This window comes from Thamnophis sirtalis, unplaced genomic scaffold (genome assembly GCF_051295495.1).
Source record: "Thamnophis sirtalis isolate CommonGarterSnake01/CBP01778 unplaced genomic scaffold, rThaSir2_p1.2 scaffold_10, whole genome shotgun sequence".
NCBI lineage: Eukaryota > Metazoa > Chordata > Lepidosauria > Squamata > Natricidae > Thamnophis > Thamnophis sirtalis.
Genome location: NW_028261390.1, coordinates 69,197,432 through 69,219,843, shown reverse-complemented (window position 1 = coordinate 69,219,843; position 22,412 = coordinate 69,197,432). Strand labels below are relative to the sequence as shown.

At 42.8% G+C, this 22,412-nt stretch overlaps 1 protein-coding gene across 1 annotated transcript; it reads right to left on the bottom strand.

The window, feature by feature from the left end:
* Positions 1-755: 755 nt before the first annotated feature.
* Positions 756-21,198, bottom strand: FAM114A1 (family with sequence similarity 114 member A1). The gene is made up of 13 exons (XM_087724809.1): positions 20,871-21,198; positions 18,028-18,108; positions 15,872-15,983; positions 15,642-15,751; positions 13,549-13,683; positions 11,043-11,195; positions 9,477-9,600; positions 8,579-8,661; positions 6,796-6,981; positions 6,441-6,580; positions 4,531-4,603; positions 3,598-3,651; positions 756-1,849 (listed from the first exon to the last, which is right to left on the bottom strand). Exons 1-13 carry the CDS (start codon positions 21,189-21,191, stop codon positions 1,748-1,750), a joined length of 1,674 nt encoding a protein of 557 aa, XP_087580935.1. The 5' UTR covers positions 21,192-21,198; the 3' UTR covers positions 756-1,747.
* Positions 21,199-22,412: the final 1,214 nt, after the last annotated feature.

Genomic DNA, 22,412 nt, shown 5'->3' with positions numbered 1-22,412 from the left:
AGAGGGCTTAAAGTTGCCAAGGTTGGACACCCCTGTGTTAAATTAACGAAAATCACAGTACTTGCTACAGAATCCCTACAGGTAAACTTAAAAGAGATGTGCAAAACTTGGAAATGGAACATGCTGGAAAATTCTAGAACATTCTCTTCCACGACTGCCATGTTCTATAGCAATAATAGCAATAGCAGTTAGACTTATATACCGCTTCTTAGTGCTTTCAGCTCTCTCTAAGCGGTTTACAGAGTCAGCATATTGCCCCCACAGTCTGGGTCCTCATTTCACCCACCTCGGAAGGATGGAAGGCTGAGTCAACCTTGAGCCGGTGAGATTAGAACCGCTGAACTGCAGATAACAGTCAGCTGAAGTGGCCTGCAGTACTGCACCCTAACCACTGCACCACCTCGGCTCTACATTCTGAGATGTAGGAGGAGGAGGGAAGGGAGAGGGGGTGGTGGTGGTGGAGGAGGAGGAGGAGAACTGGGGGTCCTTGTTGCTCTCCAACCTTCGGGATTTTCTTTCAGACCTTTCATGACCCAACTAGGAAACATCATCAGTGTTAGAATGGAGTGAGGTTTTTAGCACTGATGGTGTTGCCTAGTTTGGGTAACGAAACATCTGCAAAAAAAAACCCAAACACTCAGCTCAGGGAGCACCAAGGAATCCCTCTTAAACCCAAATATGGATCCCCTTCAGTGTAAAGTACCAACAGGAGCAAAAACAGATGATCTAATTGATTGGGAAGGAGCAAAGAAGTCATCATTTGTTGAAATAATTTACTGCTTTTTTTGCATAAGACTTTATGATGTAAGCCTACAAAAACTGTGCATGCGTGTATGTTCCGGCATAACTCTAGAGCGCCTCAAGCAATTTCAACCAAACTTGGTACACAGATGACTTACTCTCTGGAAACAAATACTGTGGTGGTAAGACATCCCTAAAATCCCCTGGGGGGGGGTGTTTTGTTAAGATACAGCCTGTTGTGCCTTAAAATGGATTTTACTGTACTGCTGTAAAATGGCTTCTACTGCGTAGCACAGTGGAGTTGCCATGGTAACAGCTTCACAGTACTCCACAAGGGGGCTCCCTCTGGTAAGGGGGAAAATCCAACATTAGAAATTACATTTGGTCTGGACATTTTCCCCCTATAAATAAATACCCAGGACAACGCCCAGTTATCGGCCATTAATTAATAATATTGCTAAGTCAAGTAAACATTTCTGCTACTGGGAGAAGTGAAGGCCCATAAATGGAAAATGGATTTAGTGTCAAAAGTAAGGTCTAATATTAGAAGCAGCATTAGAAATAGGGTCTATTCTTCTATTATATCTTTGATTCTCTTTCCTAAATGTTTCCATTTAATATTAGGATCACAGCAAAATCCATAAGTCTTCCTTTCTGTCTGTCTCAATTTACACAATAAAATCTTTAAGCAAAAGGGGTGGAGAGGGGAAAAGACAACTTTTTTTCCCCCTGAAACAAAATCTAAAATATTTAGTAATATATCCAAGGTGAATTTGCACCAATAATATCGGAATAAAACCTTAAATTACTACAAGAAACATGAAGCTGCTTTCCCCTTTGCTGATTTGAAAGAGTTCATTCAGATCGAAAATGTTTGTTTGATAACTTTCCGTGCCAATCCTGCATTTAGCCTCCTTCTAAAGACTCCAGAATGGCTTAAAAGGCATTTGGCTATTCATTCATTGTGACCCAACAGAAATTAAATTGATGGCTCGTTTGGAGGAAGTCAGTCTTGTGTTTTCAAACCATGGGTTTGGATATGTGAGATCTGAAGGACTGGAAGCAGCAACTGGAAGGCGTCTTGAATATATGCAGTGCTATTACAGCCCTAATGAGAAAAGAAAATATTATTATTATTATACAATTGTATCACAGCGGCCAGTTGTTTTGCCGGATTTGGCATTGGTTACTAGTCGGGCCCCACCCAGGGGCCTAGGACGTCGTAACGTATTTTCGTAATATGCGTGCAGATCCAAGCAGTGCGGCTTTTTGCATTTGACTGATGGTGATTTTGTCAATTTTTAACTGTTTTAAATGTAATTCCAGTGCTTTTGGAATAGCACCCAGTGTGCCAATTACCACTGGAATTACCACTGCTGGTTTGTGCCACAAGTGAAGTCAACAGGGAAGCCGGATTCAATGGAAGAGCTTGCCTTCAGAAGTTGTGGGTCTCCATCACTGGAGGCTTTCAAAAAGATATTGGACAGCCATTTATTGGAAATGGCACAGAGTCCCTTGCTTGGATTGACTGGAACACCCCCAAAGTCCCTTCCAACTTTATTATTCTATGTTCTGCTCTCTACAATTAAATGAAATCAAGTTGTCATAATAATAACAATAACAGCAACAACCGAGCTGGAAGGGACCAAGGAGGTCTTCTAGTCCAACATCCAGCTCTCACAGGAGACTTCCCCCCAAATAAGATCTCCCTGGATAATACGACCAATCGGACTTTTGAGCGCATGCGCTAAAATAAGCCCTCCCTCAAAATAAGCCCTAAAACATTTAACCATATGCGCAGCCAGTCCCCGATGTTTCATGGGGGGATAAGGGGGGGAATATGCCCCACACGCCCCACATACACCTGCCATACACGCGGAATGGCTGATGCCGCTTCTGCAAACTCTAGCTACTACGCCCCTTCTCTTAGTGGCAACCGCAGAAAAAGCTTCCGGCCCGCTCTAGATCAGCTGATCTGCGTGCTGCGGGCCGAGGGCACCTCAAAAATAATAAGACCTCCCCAAAAATAAGCCCAAGTGATTATTTCGGGGGCAAAAAGAAAATAAGACCCTGTCTTATTTTCGGGAAAACTATTTCTGATAAATGGCTACCCAGTCTCTTCTCAGTGATGGCGCACCAGGGTGGGTTCCTGCCAATTCTAACCTCTTCTATAGAAGAGGTTCCACAAATCTACAGTGCTGTTTAGAACCGGTTCCAGCTCCCGCCCGTCCGCACATCATCAAGATGAAGAGCGAGAGGAGGAATTCTGGGAGTTGAAGTCCACAAGTCTTAAAGCTGTCAAGTTTGAACACCCCTAGGGTTTTTTTTTCTAAAGGGTTAGGGGTTCAAGGGTCTCGTAACTTGATAGCTTTAAGACTATCGTGCTTCAAATGCCAGAGTTTCTGAGCCAACATTTTGGTTGCTAAGCAAGAGCGTTGTTAAGTCACCACATTTTACAAGTTGGCCACGCCTACCCAGTCACATGACTGCCAAGTCACTCCCACTCGGTTAGATGGCTGGCAAGCCACTCCCACCCGGTCACATGGCCGGCAAGCCGCTCCCACAAAGCAGGCTGCACCTACAGAAGAGGTTCTAAAAAAAATTGAAACCCATAACTGTAGGATCACCCACAACTTCCAAAAGCAATTTTTTCCACTGATTAATTGTCCTCAATGTTAGAAAGTTTCTCCTTAATTCCAGGTTGCTTCTGTCCTTCATTAGTCTCCATCCATTGTTTCTTGTCCTGCCTTCTGGTTCTACTATATTTTGGAGGGTTTTTTTCATAGGGCGTCAATGCCGATGAAAAAATGACAGCTAATTGGCTTCTTATGTAAAATAGATACGGGTGTTACTTACCTCTGATAGCACACTATTAACCATTGGATTGAGAATTTCAGCCTTTTTGTCACTCTGTTTAAAGGAAAACAGGGAGAAAGTCAGAATGCTCTTGCAGGGACCGAGAAAAAGTCACCAAATGAAATTCCGATAAAGGGAAAATATTGATTTACTCTTACAAGTAAAGCGATGTTTTCCCTTCATTGGAAACAGGCTGTCAGAGTTGAGAAAAATCAAATCCAGAAAGATAAACCACGGATAACTGATTCAGCAGGATCCGTTAACTTCTTTTCGCTTGTAACTCTGTGAGAAATATATTATGTGCATTGCAGAGGTGGGTTCCTACCAGTTCGCACCTATTCGGTAGAACCGGTTCGTCAAATCTACCGAACCGGTTAGAAGAGTTCCACAAGTGGACCCGGAAAGCAGGCCACACCTACAGAAGAGGTTCCAAACTTTTTTGAAACCCACCACTGGTCCTTGGATATGATTATTCTACACTATCATGCTCATATTTATAAAACTCAGTGCCTCTGTGAAAGGTAAGGATGACTACTGCGTTTGTGGTGCAATCAGAACATTGCGTGTGTTGAAGTTGTTTTAACGCAAACCAAAGATGCCTTTTAAAAAACAAGTTTACATCCTATTCTCATGCATGCCAGTGCTGTGTGGGAGGTAATTTAAGGTGGTTCTGACAAGTGTCGTCGGCATCTTCATATCCGGTCACATGGGCGGCAAGTCACTCCCATCCGGTCACATGGGCGGCAAGCCACTCCCACAAAGGAGGCCACACCCACAGAGTAGGTTCAAACAATTTTTGAATCTCACCACTGGTACATTGGATGCGGACTGGAGATACCATTAAACACCACTTGCTCACTCATTCCCTCACGTAGCCAAAGAGTAACACATGAAGTAATAAATCAGTAAATGAAATTGTGTAAAATAACTTACCCCAACCGAAGTCAAAACATCGGAGAATTGTTTTGAAAGGGATGACACTTCATTACACATCGTGTTTGTTAAACTGTTGAAAACATAATGGGAATATATTTGTTCATCCTAATCAGCATAGTCTCCAACAGTTCAGGCCAAACTTTACTACAATCTAGATCAGTGACAGCTAATTTTTTTGTCGTTGCGTGCTGAAAGCGTATGCGCGCCCACACCCATAATGCAATGAATGTGTGACCTCCCACACACACGTCCCACCCCCCCCTGAGCATGCACGTGTGACCCGTGCTTCCCCTTCCCTCCCCACAAGCATGCACAAACGACCACCCACACTCCCCCTTCCTCCCCGTGCATGGGTGTGTGACCCCCCCTATGCCCCACTTTGGGCCTAGCAGGCATCTCTGCAGAATCCTGGGAGCAAAAATGTGCCACGCGGGAGGGGGATGCCACACCTGTCCACACGCATGCGCATGAGACCGCCCCCCCATGCATGCACAGAGTCTCTTGCATGCCCCCCGCGCATGGAACGGCAGAGAGCCAAAAATAAGCTGGCTGGCGGGAGGTGCGGGCATTTGAGCAGTGGAGGTGAGCTGGGGCGACGGCTCGCATGCCCGCAGGAAGGGCTTGTGCCCTAAGTTTGCCATCATGGATCTTCTAGATGATTACCCATTCGTTATTAGTAATTTAGACAAATGTTGTGAGTATCTAAACTCGTTCAGTCCCTGGGACCAGAGGTTTAATCTTCTGAGTTTTCATACTCGTGCCAGAAAAGAATCCTCCGGGAATTTCTCTCTAGCAGTATGTGCGTTGTTCCGTGTGTGGTATTCATATGGTGCCTGTTGTGTGTGACTTTTATTGATTGGGAGTGTGTTGTTGGCTGGCTATTAAGTTGTCGGCTGTTGTTTCCTTGTGCTGCCAATCCAGAGGTGGGTTCCTACCAGTTCGCACCTATTCGGTAGAACCGGTTCGTCAAATCTACCGAACCGGTTAGAAGAGGTTCCACCAGTGGACCCGGAAAGCAGGCCACATCTACAGAAGAGGTTCCAAGATTTTTTGAAACCCACCACTAGCAAGGATCTTGTAACTTGACAGCTTTAAGACTTGCATGCTTCAATGCCAGAGTTTCTGAGTAGGTACTTGGATTGATCTAAGTACTAATCCATAATTTCATATCCGGTCACATGGGCGGCAAGCCACTCCCATCCGGTCACATGGGTGGCAAGCCACTCCCACAAAGGAGGCCACACCCACAGAGTAGGTTCCAACAATTTTTGAAACCCACCACTGTGCCAATCCCTAACCTTCTAAATACTTGATAAGCTAGTGATAAATTAGCATTCATCTCGACTGACGAAAGGGCCCGTTTCCCAGGCTTCAATTGTTTCCCTGGCTGTTTTTGTGCCTTCTCATCTGACAATCTTAAGTAGCTGCAAAATTGAATGTATGTCCTTATTCATTGCTGAAGCTACCAATAAGTTTGGTATCGTCATCCATTCGCCTGGGTTTTTTTGCAGTCTGGTGCAAAAATTGGATTGCCCCTGTGATGCTGTACTGTTATATTTGCTCATGAAAATAACATATTTAAATAATGATGTCCCTGCTTTAACATACCTGCAAAGGTTGTAGGCATGAGAATTGGTTGTAAAATTGCTTTACATCACGGTGGTGACTGCCAACGGTCACTGAACAAGGCAGTTGCTAAACCAGAATCACCTGTAATGTCACAGATGCCGCGACACCTGTGGAGGTTCCTTGCTGCCACACAATGTTATAAAGCCTCACCACCCAGCAAAACCTGTGTGACCATGTGAAAATGCAAAGCCCACCCCCCAAAATGAAAATATTATGACCGATGAATGAATGAGCAGTAACCCATGAACAGAAAGAACAGCAAATGAAAATATATTCACTTTGTTAGACCTCGAGCTTGGTCCAGGGCTGGCTTTTCAACTTCTTGTCCATGGAGAATTAACTCTGCTAATTTATGAAGCTGTTCAATGCAACGCGCAGTTACTTCGGCCAGGCTTTCAATGGACAACATGTAGAGTTCCTTGAAAGAAGGGAAATGTACTGATTAGCATAGATCATTCATGATGGCTAACCTTTTCTATCCCTGCCTCTTATTAGGCGGCAAAGACAAAATCAGAGAATCGGAGAGTTGGAAATGACCTAAAAGGTCCTTGGACTCAATGGCCTGCACACAGCAGGAATCCTTACACCGTCCTTGATTGACAGTCATCAAAGAAAGACCTGGCCATCCCTTACCTCTACAGTTTCGGTTCTTTTTGTTTCTGTCCTATCAGGTTCTCCCACCTGGGATTTTTCTTCGGTTACTTGCATTTCTACAATTTCATCATCCGCTTCTTTAGTTTGGCCCGGTGGGTTCTCTTCCAGGTCCCCAGATGTGGAGAGACTTGCTGCTTCCAAGGCAACATAAGCCTTCTTTCTGGCCTGCAACATAACCACCATCGAAAGTGGCAGAGAGTTATTATTGTAGTGGGGAAGGCACTGCTTCAGAATGGCACATCTGGATTCCAACATAAACTCTTAGTTTCCTGGCCGAAAATACTTCAGAGTCACATGTGAGATGGGTACTACATTAATTGATTCATTGGCTCATTGGTTCAACCGTCCAATCACCCAACTAACCTCTCAACTACCCAACCACTCCATCACCAAACAGCCAACCAGCAACCCAACCACCAACCAATAACCAAAACTCCCAAACACCTAAGCACCCTAACACTCAACCAACAACCCAACAACCCAAACCAACAACCCAAACACACAACACACAACCAACAATCTAACCACTGAACCACCAACCCAACTACCCACCCAAACACCCAACCAACAACCCAAACACCCAACCACACTATAACCTAACCAACAATCCAAACACACAACCACTCAAACCAGCAACCCAAACACCCAACCAACAATCCAACCACCCAACCAACAACCCTACCAAACACCCAACCAACAACCCAAACACCCAATCCTTCCACAACCCAACCAACAACCCAACCACTCAACCAATAACCAAAACACCCAGTTAACCACCCTAACACTCAACCAACAATCCAAACACCCAAAACAACAACCCAAACACACAGCACACAACCAACAATCCAACCACTGAACCACCAACCCAACTACCCACCCAAACACCCAACCAACAATCCAAACACACAACCACCCAAACAACAACCCGAATACCCAACCAACAATCCAACCACCCAACCAACTACCCAACCAACCACCCAAACACCCAATCCTTCAACAACCCAACCAACAACCCAACCACTCAACCAATAATCAATCAAATCACTGTGTTTCCAAGCCATTATACCACTGCATTTGCAGAATTTCTACTGAACTTCTTCCTCATGAATTTCCATTCCTAATTTTGCCAGTTTTCATCACTCCTTTGGCTCTGCATAATTTGGAACATAAAATTCCAGATTTTATATTGCAGATTATAGACCAAATTATTCCACGGACTTTTGGGTGCATCAGGACTGGCATCTGACAACATAGTGAAGAACTGCTCTGTGAATAAGTCCCTGTCTTATTCTGCCAAACGAGACTTCCTGACTCTGAGCTGTTTACAAACACATTCACCAATTTCCCTCCTTCTCGGTCTCCCGAGCCAAGGTGGCGCAGTGGTTAAATGCAGCACTGCAGGCTACTGCTAGATCAGCAGGTCAGCGGTTCAAATCTCACCGGCTCAGGGTTGACTCAGCCTTCCATCCTTCCGAGGTGGGTAAAATGAGGACCCAGATTGTTGGGGGCAATATGCTGACTCTCTGTAAACCGCTTAGAGAGGCCTGAAAGGCCTATGAAGCGGTATATAAGTCTACTGCTATTGCTATTGCTATTGCTTCGATGTGTCCAGAGTTACCAACGTAGTAATGATATCAATGCTGCCTGCTTTTGCCCCATTTCTTGTTTTTTTTTTTTTTAAATAACACGCTACCAAGGATCATTGCCCTGAGCTATCAAATAAGCAATATCTTCAAAGATACCAATAAACAACATTCCTCACCTTGTTAAGTTTATCTGGTGTAGCAGCAACGTGTAGTTCAAATAGCAATTCCGTCAGTGTTGTAATAAACTCATCTCTTGCATCTGCGGTGATTATTAAGGGAAAAGAGTTAAGAGAAAAACATTCTTTCTGTTCCTAAACAAAAGGATTCTAATTAAGTATATATTTTTTCTCCTTCTTCCTTGGTCATATTTTAGGAAACAAATAGCATTTCTCCCCTGTATCCAGTGGTGAAATTCAATTTTTTTTACTACCGGTTATGTGGGTATGGCTTGGAGGGCAGGGCAGGGCAGGAAAAATATAATGCAAAATCTCCATCTTCCCCCCACTCCAGGGTAAGGATACTGCAAAATCCCCATTCCCACCCCACTCCAGGGGAAGGATACTGCAAAATCTCCATTCCCTCCTCCACTCATCTAGGGTGTGTGTTTTCTAAAGGGTTAGGGGTGCAAGGGTCTTGTAACTTGACAGCTTTAAGACTTGCACACTTTAATGCCAGAGTTCCTGAGCCAACATGACTGGAGGAGGAATTCTGGGAGTTGAAGTCCACAAGTCTTAAAGCTGTCAAGTTTGAACACCCCTGGGTTTTTTTTTCTAAAAGGTTAGGGGTGCGAGTGTCTTGTAACTTGACAGCTTTCAGACTTGCACACTTCAATGCCAGAGTTCCTGAGCCAGCATTTTGGTTGCTAAGCAAGAGCGTTGTTAAGTGAGTTTCACCACATTTTACAAGTTGGCCACGCCCACACAGTCACATGACTGCCAAGCCACTCCCACCGGGTCATGTGGCCGGCAAGCCACTCTCACAAAGCAGGCTACACCTACAGAAGAGGTTCTAAAAAAATTTGAAACCCACCACTGTTCCCCACCCTTGCTTTAATAATTGTCATTCAGCAACTACCTTTTGTTATTTCTTTGTCTTGGGTTTCTGAGCCTTGCGAAAGGAAGACTGCCTTAATAGCAATCAACACCTTTTTTACGGCTTCTAGCTCCTCTCCTTCAAGAGATGCCAAATACGATCGTACCTAGGGGGGAAAAATAAACATTACAATACCAGATAGATATATTTTGGGCAGATTGTTTCATCACAGCTGTGGTATAGCATGTTTGAGGAAAAACAGAGGAGGCCTGTATGCATTATTTATAATAAACACTAGTGATATTACCGAGTTTGGTGGAGAAACATTTGCAAGAAAATAATCAAGCTCACAAAACAGCAAAGGACCTCTCATTACTAGTCTGTCCTTCCTTCCTTCCCTCCCTCCCTCCTTCTTTCCCTTGGTGGCACAGTATCGTATTTTTCAGAGTATAAGACGCACCTTTCCCCCCTAAAAGAGGGTGAAAATTTGGGTGAGTCTTATACACTGAATGTAGCCCCACCCACCCACCATCCCCCACCCTTTGGCCTCTGCCTCCCAGCAATTTACCTCCTTGCAGCAAATGGGGAAAATGGGGCTTGCAGAAGCTGCAATAGGCTATAACAATCCCTGAAGCCTGAAACAGCTGATGATCGGGAGGCCCACGCTGAAAAATGAAAGTGAAACTTGCCAGGCAAATTGTTGGGAGGCAGAAGCAGATTATTATTATTTTCTTGTGCTAATCAGGCTAAACTGAAACAGGCTGTTTGCTGTTTGCTGCAAGGAGGAAAGTCAATAACTATAAATGCCTATAGAATGTTCAAATTATTAGACTTATTTTTGAAAGACTGCTTTATTATTGTTCTACACAACAAAATGAAGAAGCTTTTTAAAATAAATGCTTGATCTGAAGAGGCCCAGTGCTAGTGTATCTTCTTTTAAACAACAGAGAATAACTATACTTCCAGAAAGCTCATCAATTTTAATAGCATCAGTACACGTATAGTCTGAAATGTAACGCTACAAACAGTGTATATTGTCTGTACTGCTTGCTGTTTGCTGCAAGGAGGCAAATTGCTGGGAGGCAGAAGCAGATTTTTTCCCCCTTGTTTTCCTCCCCAAAAGCTAGGTGCATCTTATACTTCAGAGTGTCTTATACGCCAAAAAATACAGTAGGTAAAATGCAATATTGCAGGCTAACTGCCTACTTCCAGAAGTTCAATCCTGACTCTGTAAACCGCTTAGAGAGGGCTGTAGAGCACTGTGAAGCGGTATATAAGTCTAAGGGCTATTGCTATCCTGCTGGAAACCTTTAAAAAAAAAAAAGCTCCTCGTTCTCTTGATTTAGCCGAGGTGGCGCAGTGGTTAGGGTGCAGTACTGCAGGCCACGTCAGCTGACTGTTATCTGCAGTTCAGCGGTTCTAATCTCACCGGCTCAAGGTTGACTCAGCCTTCCATCCTTCTGAGGTGGGTGAAATGAGGACCCGGATTGTTGTTGGGGGCAATATGCTGACTCTGTAAACCGCTTAGAGAGGGCTGAAAGCCCTATGAAGCGGTATATAAGTCTAACTGCTATTGCTATTGCTATATATGCACCTCATTGACCCTACCTTGGCTTCACTTTCGTTGGACAGAATTTCCAAAGCTTCCAGATGTGACAAACCCTGAAATTCATCAAAGAGCACTCCATAATGCGCTGTCGGCTCCATCGTGGCTTGTTGGGCGAGTCTTTGCTTTTCTTTCTCTTTGGCTTCCCGCAGCATCTACGAAAATACAGAAGGAAAGATTCTGATTTATGGGCTGCGATACAGATTTGAAAGATGTCCTCACCTCTAGACCCTGGGCCAATTATTCCTAATTTTGCGAAGCTTCTTCTCCAGCAACATTGTATTGCTAACTAGGGCATACAAAACCTTTGCCAGACCAATCCTCGAATACAGCTCGTCTGCCTGGAATCCACACTGTATATCGGACATTGATACAATTGAGCGGGTCCAGAGGTATTTCACGAGAGGAGTCCTCCACTCCTCTGCTCACAACAGAATCCCTTACACCACCAGGCTCAAAATTTTGAGCTTGGGCAAACTGGAACTGCACCGCCTGCGGTCGGACCTAGTATATAAAATTGTCTGCTACAACAACCTACGTGTCAGCGACTACTTCGGCTTCAACCGCAATAATACATGGGCAAACAATGGATGCAAACTCAAGGTAAACTGCTCCAGATTCGATTGCAGAAAATACGATTTCAGCAACAGAGTGGTCAACGCCTGGAATGCTCTATCCGACTCTGTTGTTACAGCCTCAAACCCCACACAGCTTCAATCTCAAACTGTCTACCGTGGACCTCACCCCATTCCTAAGAGGTCCGTAAAGAGGGCATGCATAAGCGCACCAGCGGGCCTACCGTCCCTGTCTTACTGTCCCCACTTATCTGAATTTATTTCCTTTGTTTCATGTTTCTGTTCATACCTATACTTGTTATCTTCTACATGTTTGACAAACAAACAAACAAACACACACACACACAAGCAAACAAACAAAGCGATATTGGGTGTACCGAGGTACACCCACGTTACACCTGTCCTCCGCGAGCTGCACTGGCTACCAATTGGTCTCCAGACGCAATTCAATGTGTTGGTTATTACCTTTAAAGCCCTACATGGCTCAGGGCCAGCGTACCTGCGAGACCCCCTACTGCCACATACCTCCCTGTGGCGGTGAGATCCCATAGATTGGGCCTCCTTCGGATGCCGTCAATCAGACAATGTTGGCTGGCGGCTCCCCGGAGGAGAGCCTTCTCTGTGGCTGCTCCGACCCTTTGGAATGAGGTACCCCCAGAGATCCGGACCTTACCCACTCTCATGGCCTTCAGAAAAGCTGTTAAAACCTGGCTATTCCGGCAGGCCTGGGGCTGTTGACCTCATTGTTGAGGTCCAGCCCCGATCAGAACGGATGCATGTTGTGATTTTTAAATCTGTCGTTTTTTTTAATTTTTTATTATTTCTTTTCTTCTTCTTTTTGTAAGCCGCCCGGAGTCCTTCGGGATTGGGCGGCCTATAAATTTTATTAATAAATAAATAAACAAATAGAGACCAATAGGAAAAATAAGAAAGGTTAAAAAAAGAAAATGAATTTTAACACACATTTTACATAACTCACATCATAACTAGTGCTCGTATATTGTTACTCATTCAATGGTTACAAGGCTTCTGCTGAAAAGACTTTCCCCAAAACCCCAAAAAATCATCTGCAATTACTGATGTTTTATGTTGAACCTACAATGATTAGAATCGCAAAAGGAATGGAAAGGAGTGGAGGGTGGAAGAGAGAGAAAGAGAAGGAGAGATAGTAGGAGAGGAAGAAGAAGTGTGGAGGAGAGGTAAGGGAAGAAGAAAGAGGTAAGGAGAGGTGGGTGGAAGGGAGAGGAAAAGAAGAAGAGGAGGGAGGAAGAGAGAGAAAGAGAAGGAGAGAGGGTAGGAAGGAGAAGAAAGAGGGTAGGAGTAGGGGAGAGGTAAGGGAAGGAAGAAGGGGATGGAGAGGAGGAAGGAAGGAAGTAGAGAAGGAAGGGAGGGAGAAAAGAAAGAGAAAACAAGGTGGTGTCATAGCAGGTGTGAAGGATGGTAAACAAAGCATTCCAAACTATACCTTATAATCTCTTAAATGGAATAATAATAATATAAGAATGGCAAAGAAAAAGAATAACTATGTGAATGTATATCTATAACTTGTATGTAAGAGAATAAATGACAGTGAAAATATAAAGCATAATATAGGTAAATAATATTTGGTCATAAGTAGCTAAGTATAAATAAATAAAGAATTGTACATAGAAATGGATAACGAACAAGGAGATTATGAATGCAAGATAGAAATGTACAGTAGGGAAAACACTAACTGCAAAGAAACCAATTCGGAACTGCGGTATGATATACGATGGGACTTATTGTTCCTATGTTGTTTTTAAGTTATGTGTTTGTTTCTGTTGATGTGCTTATGTGTATAAAAAAAATATTTAAAAAAAAAGAATCGCAAAATCAGGTTGAAGTGTCACCAACTTAGAAAAATCTAGCTAAATCCCTGTTTCTGAGGTTAATCGCTATGCGCCCGTTTCACCTGAGACAGAGAAGCGGTCCGTTCCATCAGAATTTTGGTTTTCTTGAATCCAGGATCACTTTCTGCTAGGACATTCATGGTTTTCTTGCCGATAAATTCCAAAGCGTCAAGTCCGCCAGTTAAGACACTTTTACCCTGTGTAAAATAGAGCAGAACCTTTTATTGTTCATCTGCAACTTCGATATATTTACTTGTGAATATGTAAACCCCATTAATTTGAATGAGATAGGAGGGGAGGGGAGGGAAAGGAAGGGAAGACAAATAGAAAATCAAAAATAATAGAAAATAGAAAATAATGGAAAATCAAAAACAATAGAAAATCAAAAATATTAGAAAATAAAAATTATAGAAAATAAAAAAATAGAAAATAGAAAATTAAAGAAAATTGAAAATCGAAAATAGTAGAAAATCTAAAACAGAAAATAGAGAAAATTGAAAATAATAAAAAATCAAAAATAATAGAAAATCAAAAATAATAGAAAATAGAAAATAATAGAAAATTAAAAATTGAAAATCAAATATAGTAGAAAATCTAAAATAGAAAATACAGAAAATTGAAAATAATAGAAAATTGAAATAATAGAAAATTGAAAATCAAAACTAGTAGAAAATCGAAAATCAAAAATAGAAAGTCAAAAATAATAGAAAATAAAAAATAATAGAAAATTGAAAATGATAGAAAATTGAAAATTGAAAATCAAAAACAGTAGAAAATCAAAAATCAAAAATAGAAAATCAAAAACTAGAAAATCAAAAATAATAGAAAATCAAAAATAATAGAAAATCAAAAATAATAGAAAATCGAAAATAATAGAAAATAGAAAATAATAGAAAATTGAAAATCAAAAACAGTAGAAAATCAAAAATCAAAAATAGAAAATAAAAAATAATAGAAAATAAAAAATAATAGAAAATCAAAAAATAATAGAAAATCGAAAATAGTAGAAAATTGAAAATAATAGAAAATTGAAAATAAGAAAATAGAAAACAGAAAATAATAGAAGATAACAGAAAATAGACATTAGAAAATAACAGAAAGTAGAAAATGGAATGGAATGGAACAGAACGGAAGAGAAGAGAATTAGAAGAGAAGAGAACAGAAGAGAAATAATAGAAAATAGAAAATGGAATGGAATGGAATGGAACAGAACAGAACAGAATAGAATCTTGATTGTCATTGTAAATGTACATGGCAAAAATTAAAATGAAATTTTGCTGCGTTCTGTTCTCAAGATAACCATTATGCATATACCCACATACATACCCACACACACACATATATGACAATGCGTGTACGACACCATCCCTGCATGCCCTCCCTCCCTTCAGTCCCCTAATCCTCATTGCTGGTCCTGTCTGCATTTTTTTTCCTAGAGTCTCCACATCTTTTCTACATCGTGGCGACCAAAACTGGATGCAGTATTCCAAGTGTGGCCTTACCAAGGCTTTATAAAGTGGTATTAACCCTTCACGTGATCTTGATTCTCTCCCTCTGTTGATGCAGCCTAGAACTGCGTTGGCCTTTTTGGCAGCTGCTGCACACGGCTGGCTCCTATTTAAATGGTCGTCCACTAGGACTCCAAGATCCCTCTCCCAGTTACTATCATTTGACCGTCCTTCCTCTTATTTTATCACTTGGAAATCCTTACACTTAAAAAATGTGTGTGAAACCTTAAAGGGCAAGAAAAAATAAGAAAAATAGATGGAAAACTCAGACCAGGGAGCAAAGAGAGTAACAGAGGGTTTAATTGAAGAATACCGAGGGGAAAGGAATGGAAAATGGAAAAGAGCTAGAGGTTTTCATTGGAGTAAAATAGACTGATAGAAGAAACAGGGAAGGATAACTTGGATTAACTTCGAAGGGGCAATTAATGACACTGCAGATATACTAAAAAGGAAATAAGGGTAAAGTGGAAAATACGGAAAGAGAACAATGGAGCTGAAATCGGAGCAGAATTATGCTGTGAAATGGATTATGCACATGGGAAGATGTCAAAAGGAAAAACGCCGGACAAAACTTTGTTCATAAATATGTATGCGTAACAAAAAATAAAATACAAACTTGATTTTAAAAAAAGAAACGAAATCCTTACGGTATTCTGCACAGCGCTAGTGATGGTTGACAGCACTCCCCGCGATCCGGAAGGAGACGAGGATAAGGCCACGTTCTCTTCGAAACTCTGCTGTCGATCGTCTTCCACATCTTAAAGGGAGAAACCCATTTTTTTGGGGGGAGGGAGGGAAATATCCAGTAAGAACACGCTCACCAATTTCGCGAGGAAAACAAAGAGTTTTCGGACAGGTTGCGTGAGAAATACAGAACCTGTGACGATGTTTTCCGTTGTCTCTGGAGGTCCACCATCTGAAGATGCCGAGGAAGGGGCGCGGGTTCGGAGAATGCCTGCTTTTTCTTTCACTGCTGTTAATCCTTGACCTGAAGTGGGACACATATAAGGTTGACTTACGACCGTTCATTTAGTGAACATTCGACGATACAATGGCACCGAAAAAAGTGACTTATGACCATTTTACACATTTACGACTTTTGCGTCAGCCCCGTGATCATGGGATCAAAATTCAGATGCTGGGCAACTGATTCACATTTATGACCGTTATAGTGTCCATGGATCAAGTGATCCCCTTTTGGGGACTTTCTGAGAAGCAAAGTCAATGGGGGAAATTAGACTTCCCTGATCCTCCGTGTTACTAACATAATGATGGCAGAGATTCACTTAACGCGGTGGCAAGAAAGGTCGTAAAACAGGGGCAAAACTCACTGAAACAAATGTCTCACGTAACCATGGGAATTTTGGACTCCCTTGAGGTCGTAAGTCGAGGACTACCTGTATATTTGATATGTGTTCTGACCAGTGGTGGGTTGGAAATATTTTTACTACTGGTTTTGGCGTGCACGCAACGCTTCTGCGCATGTGCAGAAGCGTCCGGGCGGGTGGGCGGGGCCTCCTGCTACCACTACTAAGGTTCGGCTGAACCAGGATCAACCCACCACTGGTTCTGACCTAGGCGTCCTTAGCACCACGAAGCCGAGTCCTCATCCTGATAAACCCCTTTTATTTAATTTACAGTGAATTCCTCTCCAGCAAAGTTTTTTCCTCTCCCACAGTCTTTCAAGATAGGTCACAATTACAACCTTTATCAGGCTTGGAGAGTGGCCAGGTCGAGATCTTTCAGATGCAAGAATGCAGGAATGAACTAATGGTCTCCTGCAAACTCCATTCCGCTTTCGCTCCTCTTTTATCTCCGCTGGGAGGGGCCATTCATCGTCCACCTGTGGCCTTACTCCTGAGACGGCCCTTGTTCCTTAGCTGCTCCCTTCTCCTGGCAGCTCTGCGCATGCACATACACAGGAACAGGCTCCAGCTGTTCTTCTGCCTCACTGATGTCCAACTCCGAAGGCAGCTGACAACTGTCGGATGGCCCTGGCCCCCTCTCTGCCTCCGACACAGAGCCCTCATCCGAGCCTTCCTCAGACTCCAGGACTGGCCCATCTTCCTCCCCAACCTCCTCACTGTCCGAATCTTCTGCCAGCTCCACTGGATGCTGACAATATGCAACCGTTCTATACTTACTTGATCTTGAATCCCTACAAAAAATTCAATCAGTAAGAGAGCCACTACAGGGCCAGTGTTATCAATGAAAGCTGCTGAGACCAATTTTGGGGAGGGTTTTTGGCCTCTGCCACCTCCAGCCCATCTGCCATTGGCTTAGATTTACAGGATTTTGCGGAATTACACCCTGGCGAAACACATTGAGCATTCTAATAGTTCATGCATTTGGAGTATTCCAATATGCAACCTTTTACCGAGCGATTTGATTTAAACCTGGCTCTTCAGCTCTCCCATCAGCTGATGAAACATTAAATCGTATTAAGTTCCCCTCAAATGGATTTCAATCGAATCACAGTTTATTTTTCCACTCTCAGCCCATTTGGGCTTAATTTAATTTGGAGCCAACTCTTCTCTCCCGCTTTGCATTGTCGCTCCTACTATGAAGAAAACCTCATTTTCATCCTCTCGAGCTGACTTTGTACAATCTAGAAATAGAGCCACGTCACCGGAGATTTTCGATTCCTCCAGATCGATGACAGCTATCCATCACGCTCTGTTAATTGCCCCGATCTGCTTTTTGGACTTTGTTAAAACGGCCAAATGAGAATGTTAGATTCCTGATGGATTTTTCGCATTTTACTGCAGCAACACAAGCGTCCATTGCACGTATCCGTCCCAGGCGTCGTAGTTTGAGGACCCCGGATTTAGTACAATATAAAAAATGCAAATAATTTTTCTGCTGATCACCAAAATTTTCTCGCGGGCCACCAGTGGTCCACCAGTTGGACCACCAGTCCTTGGTTTAGACCACCACTGGTTTTCATCATAGAGGAAGTAATATTTTTGTGCTTAACTATGTTTAGACAATGTTTACATAAACCGTAACGTAATATGGGTTTGGATACTTAACAACTGTAGCAGAAGCCGTTGAAAGAAGGGACTTGCTCCAGGATCCCCAAGTGGTCCATCCTTTTCCTTTGGATACTGAATCCTACGAGAGAGAAAAAGTTACATTTGTTAAATATTGCTATTTAACAAATGGAAATGGAAGGAACAAATAATTAAAGTATATGCGGCATGAGGCAGGGATCCTATAAAATAAAATTGTGGCGTTCTTCAGCCAAGCTCTCAGAGTGCACCAAGGAGACCACAGTTCAGCCTTGAGCTACATATATGCTACTCAAATAGTAATAACTATTTTAAATTAGAAACATGCAGTTCACATTTTAAGCAAACCATCTTTCAAATCCCACAGAGTGCTCAATTGTAATGGCAACAGGTGAGACCTTTGGAAGACCTGAAAGTCAAGAAAATCAAGTTAGGAATAGATCATCATGGAGAAGAGCTATCTATGTGGACATTAGGAATCATCATCCCTCCATCCCTCCAACTAACCACTCACACACCCATCTATTCATCCATTGATCCACCCATCCATCCAACTGTCCATCCATCCAACTGTCCATCCATCCATCCAACTGTCCGTCCATCTGTCCATCCATCCATCCATCTATCCATCCATCCATCCATCCATCCAACTGTCCATCCATCCAACTGTCCGTCCATCCAACTGTCCGTCCATCCAACTGTCCGTCCATCCATCCAACTGTCTGTCCGTCTGTCCATCTATCCATCCATCCATCCATTCACCCACCCACCAACCATTAATCCATTCATCAATCCAACCATCCACCCATCCACCTACCTGTCCATCCATTCACCCACCTACCCACCCACCCATCCATTCACCCACCCTCCATCCATCCATCCATCCATCCACTCACCCACCCATTCATCCACCCACCCAACCAACCAACCAACCATTCATCCATTCACCCATTCATCCACCCAGCAACAATCCATCCAGTCATCCACCCACCCACCCAACCATCCATTTATCAAGTCATCCACCTACCTATCCATTCATTCACCCATTCACCATCCATCCATCCATCCTTCCTTCCATTCACCCACCCATTTATTTATCCACCCAACTGTCCAGTCATCAATCCATCCATCCATTCACCCACTCACTCACTCACCCATCCATCCATCCCACACAATATTTCCAACAATGTCATTTGTTGAGGACCCAGAATGATCAAAACCTTAAGACTTTACTCTTTTTTGTGTGTCTTTGCTTGTTTACTAGTTAGTCAATATCCTTACTCCCAGTATTGACTGGCCTAACATGAGCAGATGACTTCAGTGCTAGGTGAAAGAGGTTTTGATGAGAAAAGCTGCATTTTTTTGTGATTTCCTGCAGGAAGATTTGGAGTGGGGGAGTTGACCAAGCTAAGCAAATCCTGAAACTAAAATTGGCAACTTTACGTGAAGTCTTTTTCCCTCTCTACCATTATAAAGGGTTGAACTGGTGCTGTGGAGAAAAATGGAGGAGGGATATTATATCTAGTGACTTGACTTTTAAAGAAAAAGGAGGATAAAGATCCAGTCAATGAGTAAACAAATCTTATCTATCAACAGACCAAAGAATTCTACAGGCTACTTTTGAAAGGGAGATAGAGTTGTGGGCAGAAATTTTGGAAACTAGGCAGTGGAAGAAAGGAGAAATGAGAGAAATACCTAGATTGAATAGCCAAGAAGTAGATGCAGACAGAGGTAAAGATTAAGGGAGGAATATGGGAGGCAAGCCCCCCCAAAAAGAAGCATAGCAATTAAAGTACTAAAACAGGCAAGAGACAATGGATAGATGATTTTTTCTTCTTGTTGTTGTTTTGATTTGCTTTTCTTTTTCCCTCTCGTGTCTTTCTTTTTTAGGCAGGTGACATGATCAAAAGTTTGGTAGAATAGAAAGAAAAGGTCTTTTAATCAAAGGGTGACATGATTAAAAGTAAGAATAAGAGATAGAAATAAGAGAAAGGGGGAATATTAGCGTATACACTTTTACATAATAAAATAAAAGCAACAGCAAGAGAAAACATGGAGTAATTAAATAACGATAGACAATAATTTAATATAAATGTGTATTACTATTAGAAATATATAAGTTGGCTGCATGTAATAACTATGATGGATTCTACTAGTTCTATTTGTATTAGAATGTATGACACCCAGGTGTCACATTCTTCACACAATGATAGGTAAAAGTAAAGGTTCCCCTCACACATATCCCCTAGTCGTTCCCGACTCTAGGGGGCAGTGCTCATCTCCGTTTCAAAGCCAAAGAGCCAGCGCTGTCTGAAGACGTCTCCGTGATCATGTGGCCGGCATGACTCAACGCCAAAGGAGCATGGAACGCTGTTCCCTTCCCACCAAAGGTGGTTCCTATTTTTCTACTTGCATTTTTATGTGCTTTCGAACTGCTAGGTTGGCAGAAGCTGGGACAAGTCACGGGAGCTCACTCCGTTACGCAACGCTAGGGATTTTAACCACCGAACTGCCGACTTTTCTGATCAACAAGCTCAGTCTTAGGCACTAAACACCGAAGGCGCACAGAACGCTGTTACCTTCCCACCAAAGGTGGTTCCTATTTTTCTACTTGCATTTTTATGTGCTTTCGAATTGCTAGGTTGGCAGAAGCTGGGACAAGTCACGGGAGCTCACTCTGTTACGCGGCGCTAGGGATTCGAACCACCAAACTTCCGACCTTTCTGATTGATAAACTCAGCCTCTTAGCCACTGAGCCACCCACCACATCCCTCTTTCACACATTGATACATACATATAAAATAAAATAAAAACTTGGGGGGGGGGGGGAAACGCATAAAGGATTATGGCCAGATTATTTCTTACCAGATCATTTTCTTCATTCGGCCTTTCAGGTCCAACTTCTGGTTCAAGGCTTATAGAGTCACTGCACTCAGTCATACCGTCCTTAGCTGTTTCTCCACTGGACTCTTGTTCATTTGAAGGACTTTCCAAATTGAACGCCTGTTGCTCTTCGAAGTCCTTGTTGGCGCTTCCCGAAGCTTCCTTTTTATCAACTTGCGGTGATATCTGCATATCTGTCTTTTCCTCACGCACTACTTCCTTGGATGTCGAGATGCTTTGCTCAGATGGCAGCGCCTGTTCATTTCCCTCTTGGGTTAACGTCTCACCTCTGCTCTCTGACATTTTTTTGGGGTCCTACGAGAGGAGAAGAGTAGAGATAAGTTTCAAATCGGTTGGAGTAGGATTTCAAAGCAAAGGAAACTAGAAGATTTCGACATTTCTCTGTAAAATCCTAGAGCAGTGTTTCTCAACCTTGGCGACTTTAAGTCCTGTGGACTTCAACTCCCAGAATTCCCCAGCCAGCATAGCTGGCTGGGGAATTCTGGGAGTTGAAGTCCACAGGACTTAAAGTCGCCAAGGTTGAGAAACACTGTCCTAGAGAGAGAGAGAGAGAGAGCTTCAGCAATAATTTTGGCTCACGGCACAGATTTCAGAGCAGGACCTTCTCAGTGGTAGCACCCCCTTCATCTTCTCCCCAGGTTTAATAGCAATAAGTGTGAGAGGGAGCTTGGAGTCTGACAGGACAACCAGCTAAATATGCAGTATGCAGCGGCGCCAAAAAAGCCAATGTAATCCTAAATTGCATTAACAGAGGGATATAATCAAGATCAAGAGAGGTACTGATACCACTCTATAAAGCCTTAGTAAGAGCACACCTGGAATCCTGCATCTGGATTTGGTCACCACACTATAAAACAGATGTGGAGACTCTAGAAAGAGTGCAGAGAAGAGCAACCAGGATGATGAGGGGACTGGAGGCTAAAACATATGATGAACGGTTGCAGGAACTGGGCATGGCTGGTCTAGTGAAGAGAAGGACCAGGGGAGACAGGAGAGCATCTTCCAATATTTGAGGGGCAGCCACAGAGAGGAGGGGGTCAAGCTATTTTCCAAAGCACCCAATGGCCAGAGAAGGAACAATGGACGGAAACTGACCAAGGAGAGATTCAACCTAGAAATAAGGAGGAACTTTGTGACAGTGAGAACAATCAAGCCATGGAACAGAAGTTGCCTTCGGAAGTTGTGGGAGTTTCATCCCTGGAAGCTTTCAAGAAGGGACTGAATCACCATCTGTCAGACGTGGTATAGGGTCTCCTGCTTGGGTGAGGGGTTGGACTACATGGTCCCTTCCAAGTTTTCAACTCTGTTCATCTGAATCTGTAAGTGAGATTGGCCAACTGTCTTCTTGGAGAAAATACTTGCTAAATTGCCTGATGCTAACCGAGGTAAAGATACTTTAGGGCAAGATTATCCTTAAAATAATTCTATTTTTTTTTAATTATTCAAACTACATACACTGCTAACAAGAGACAAGAAACCTCAGCTCTATCTATTATATTTTCT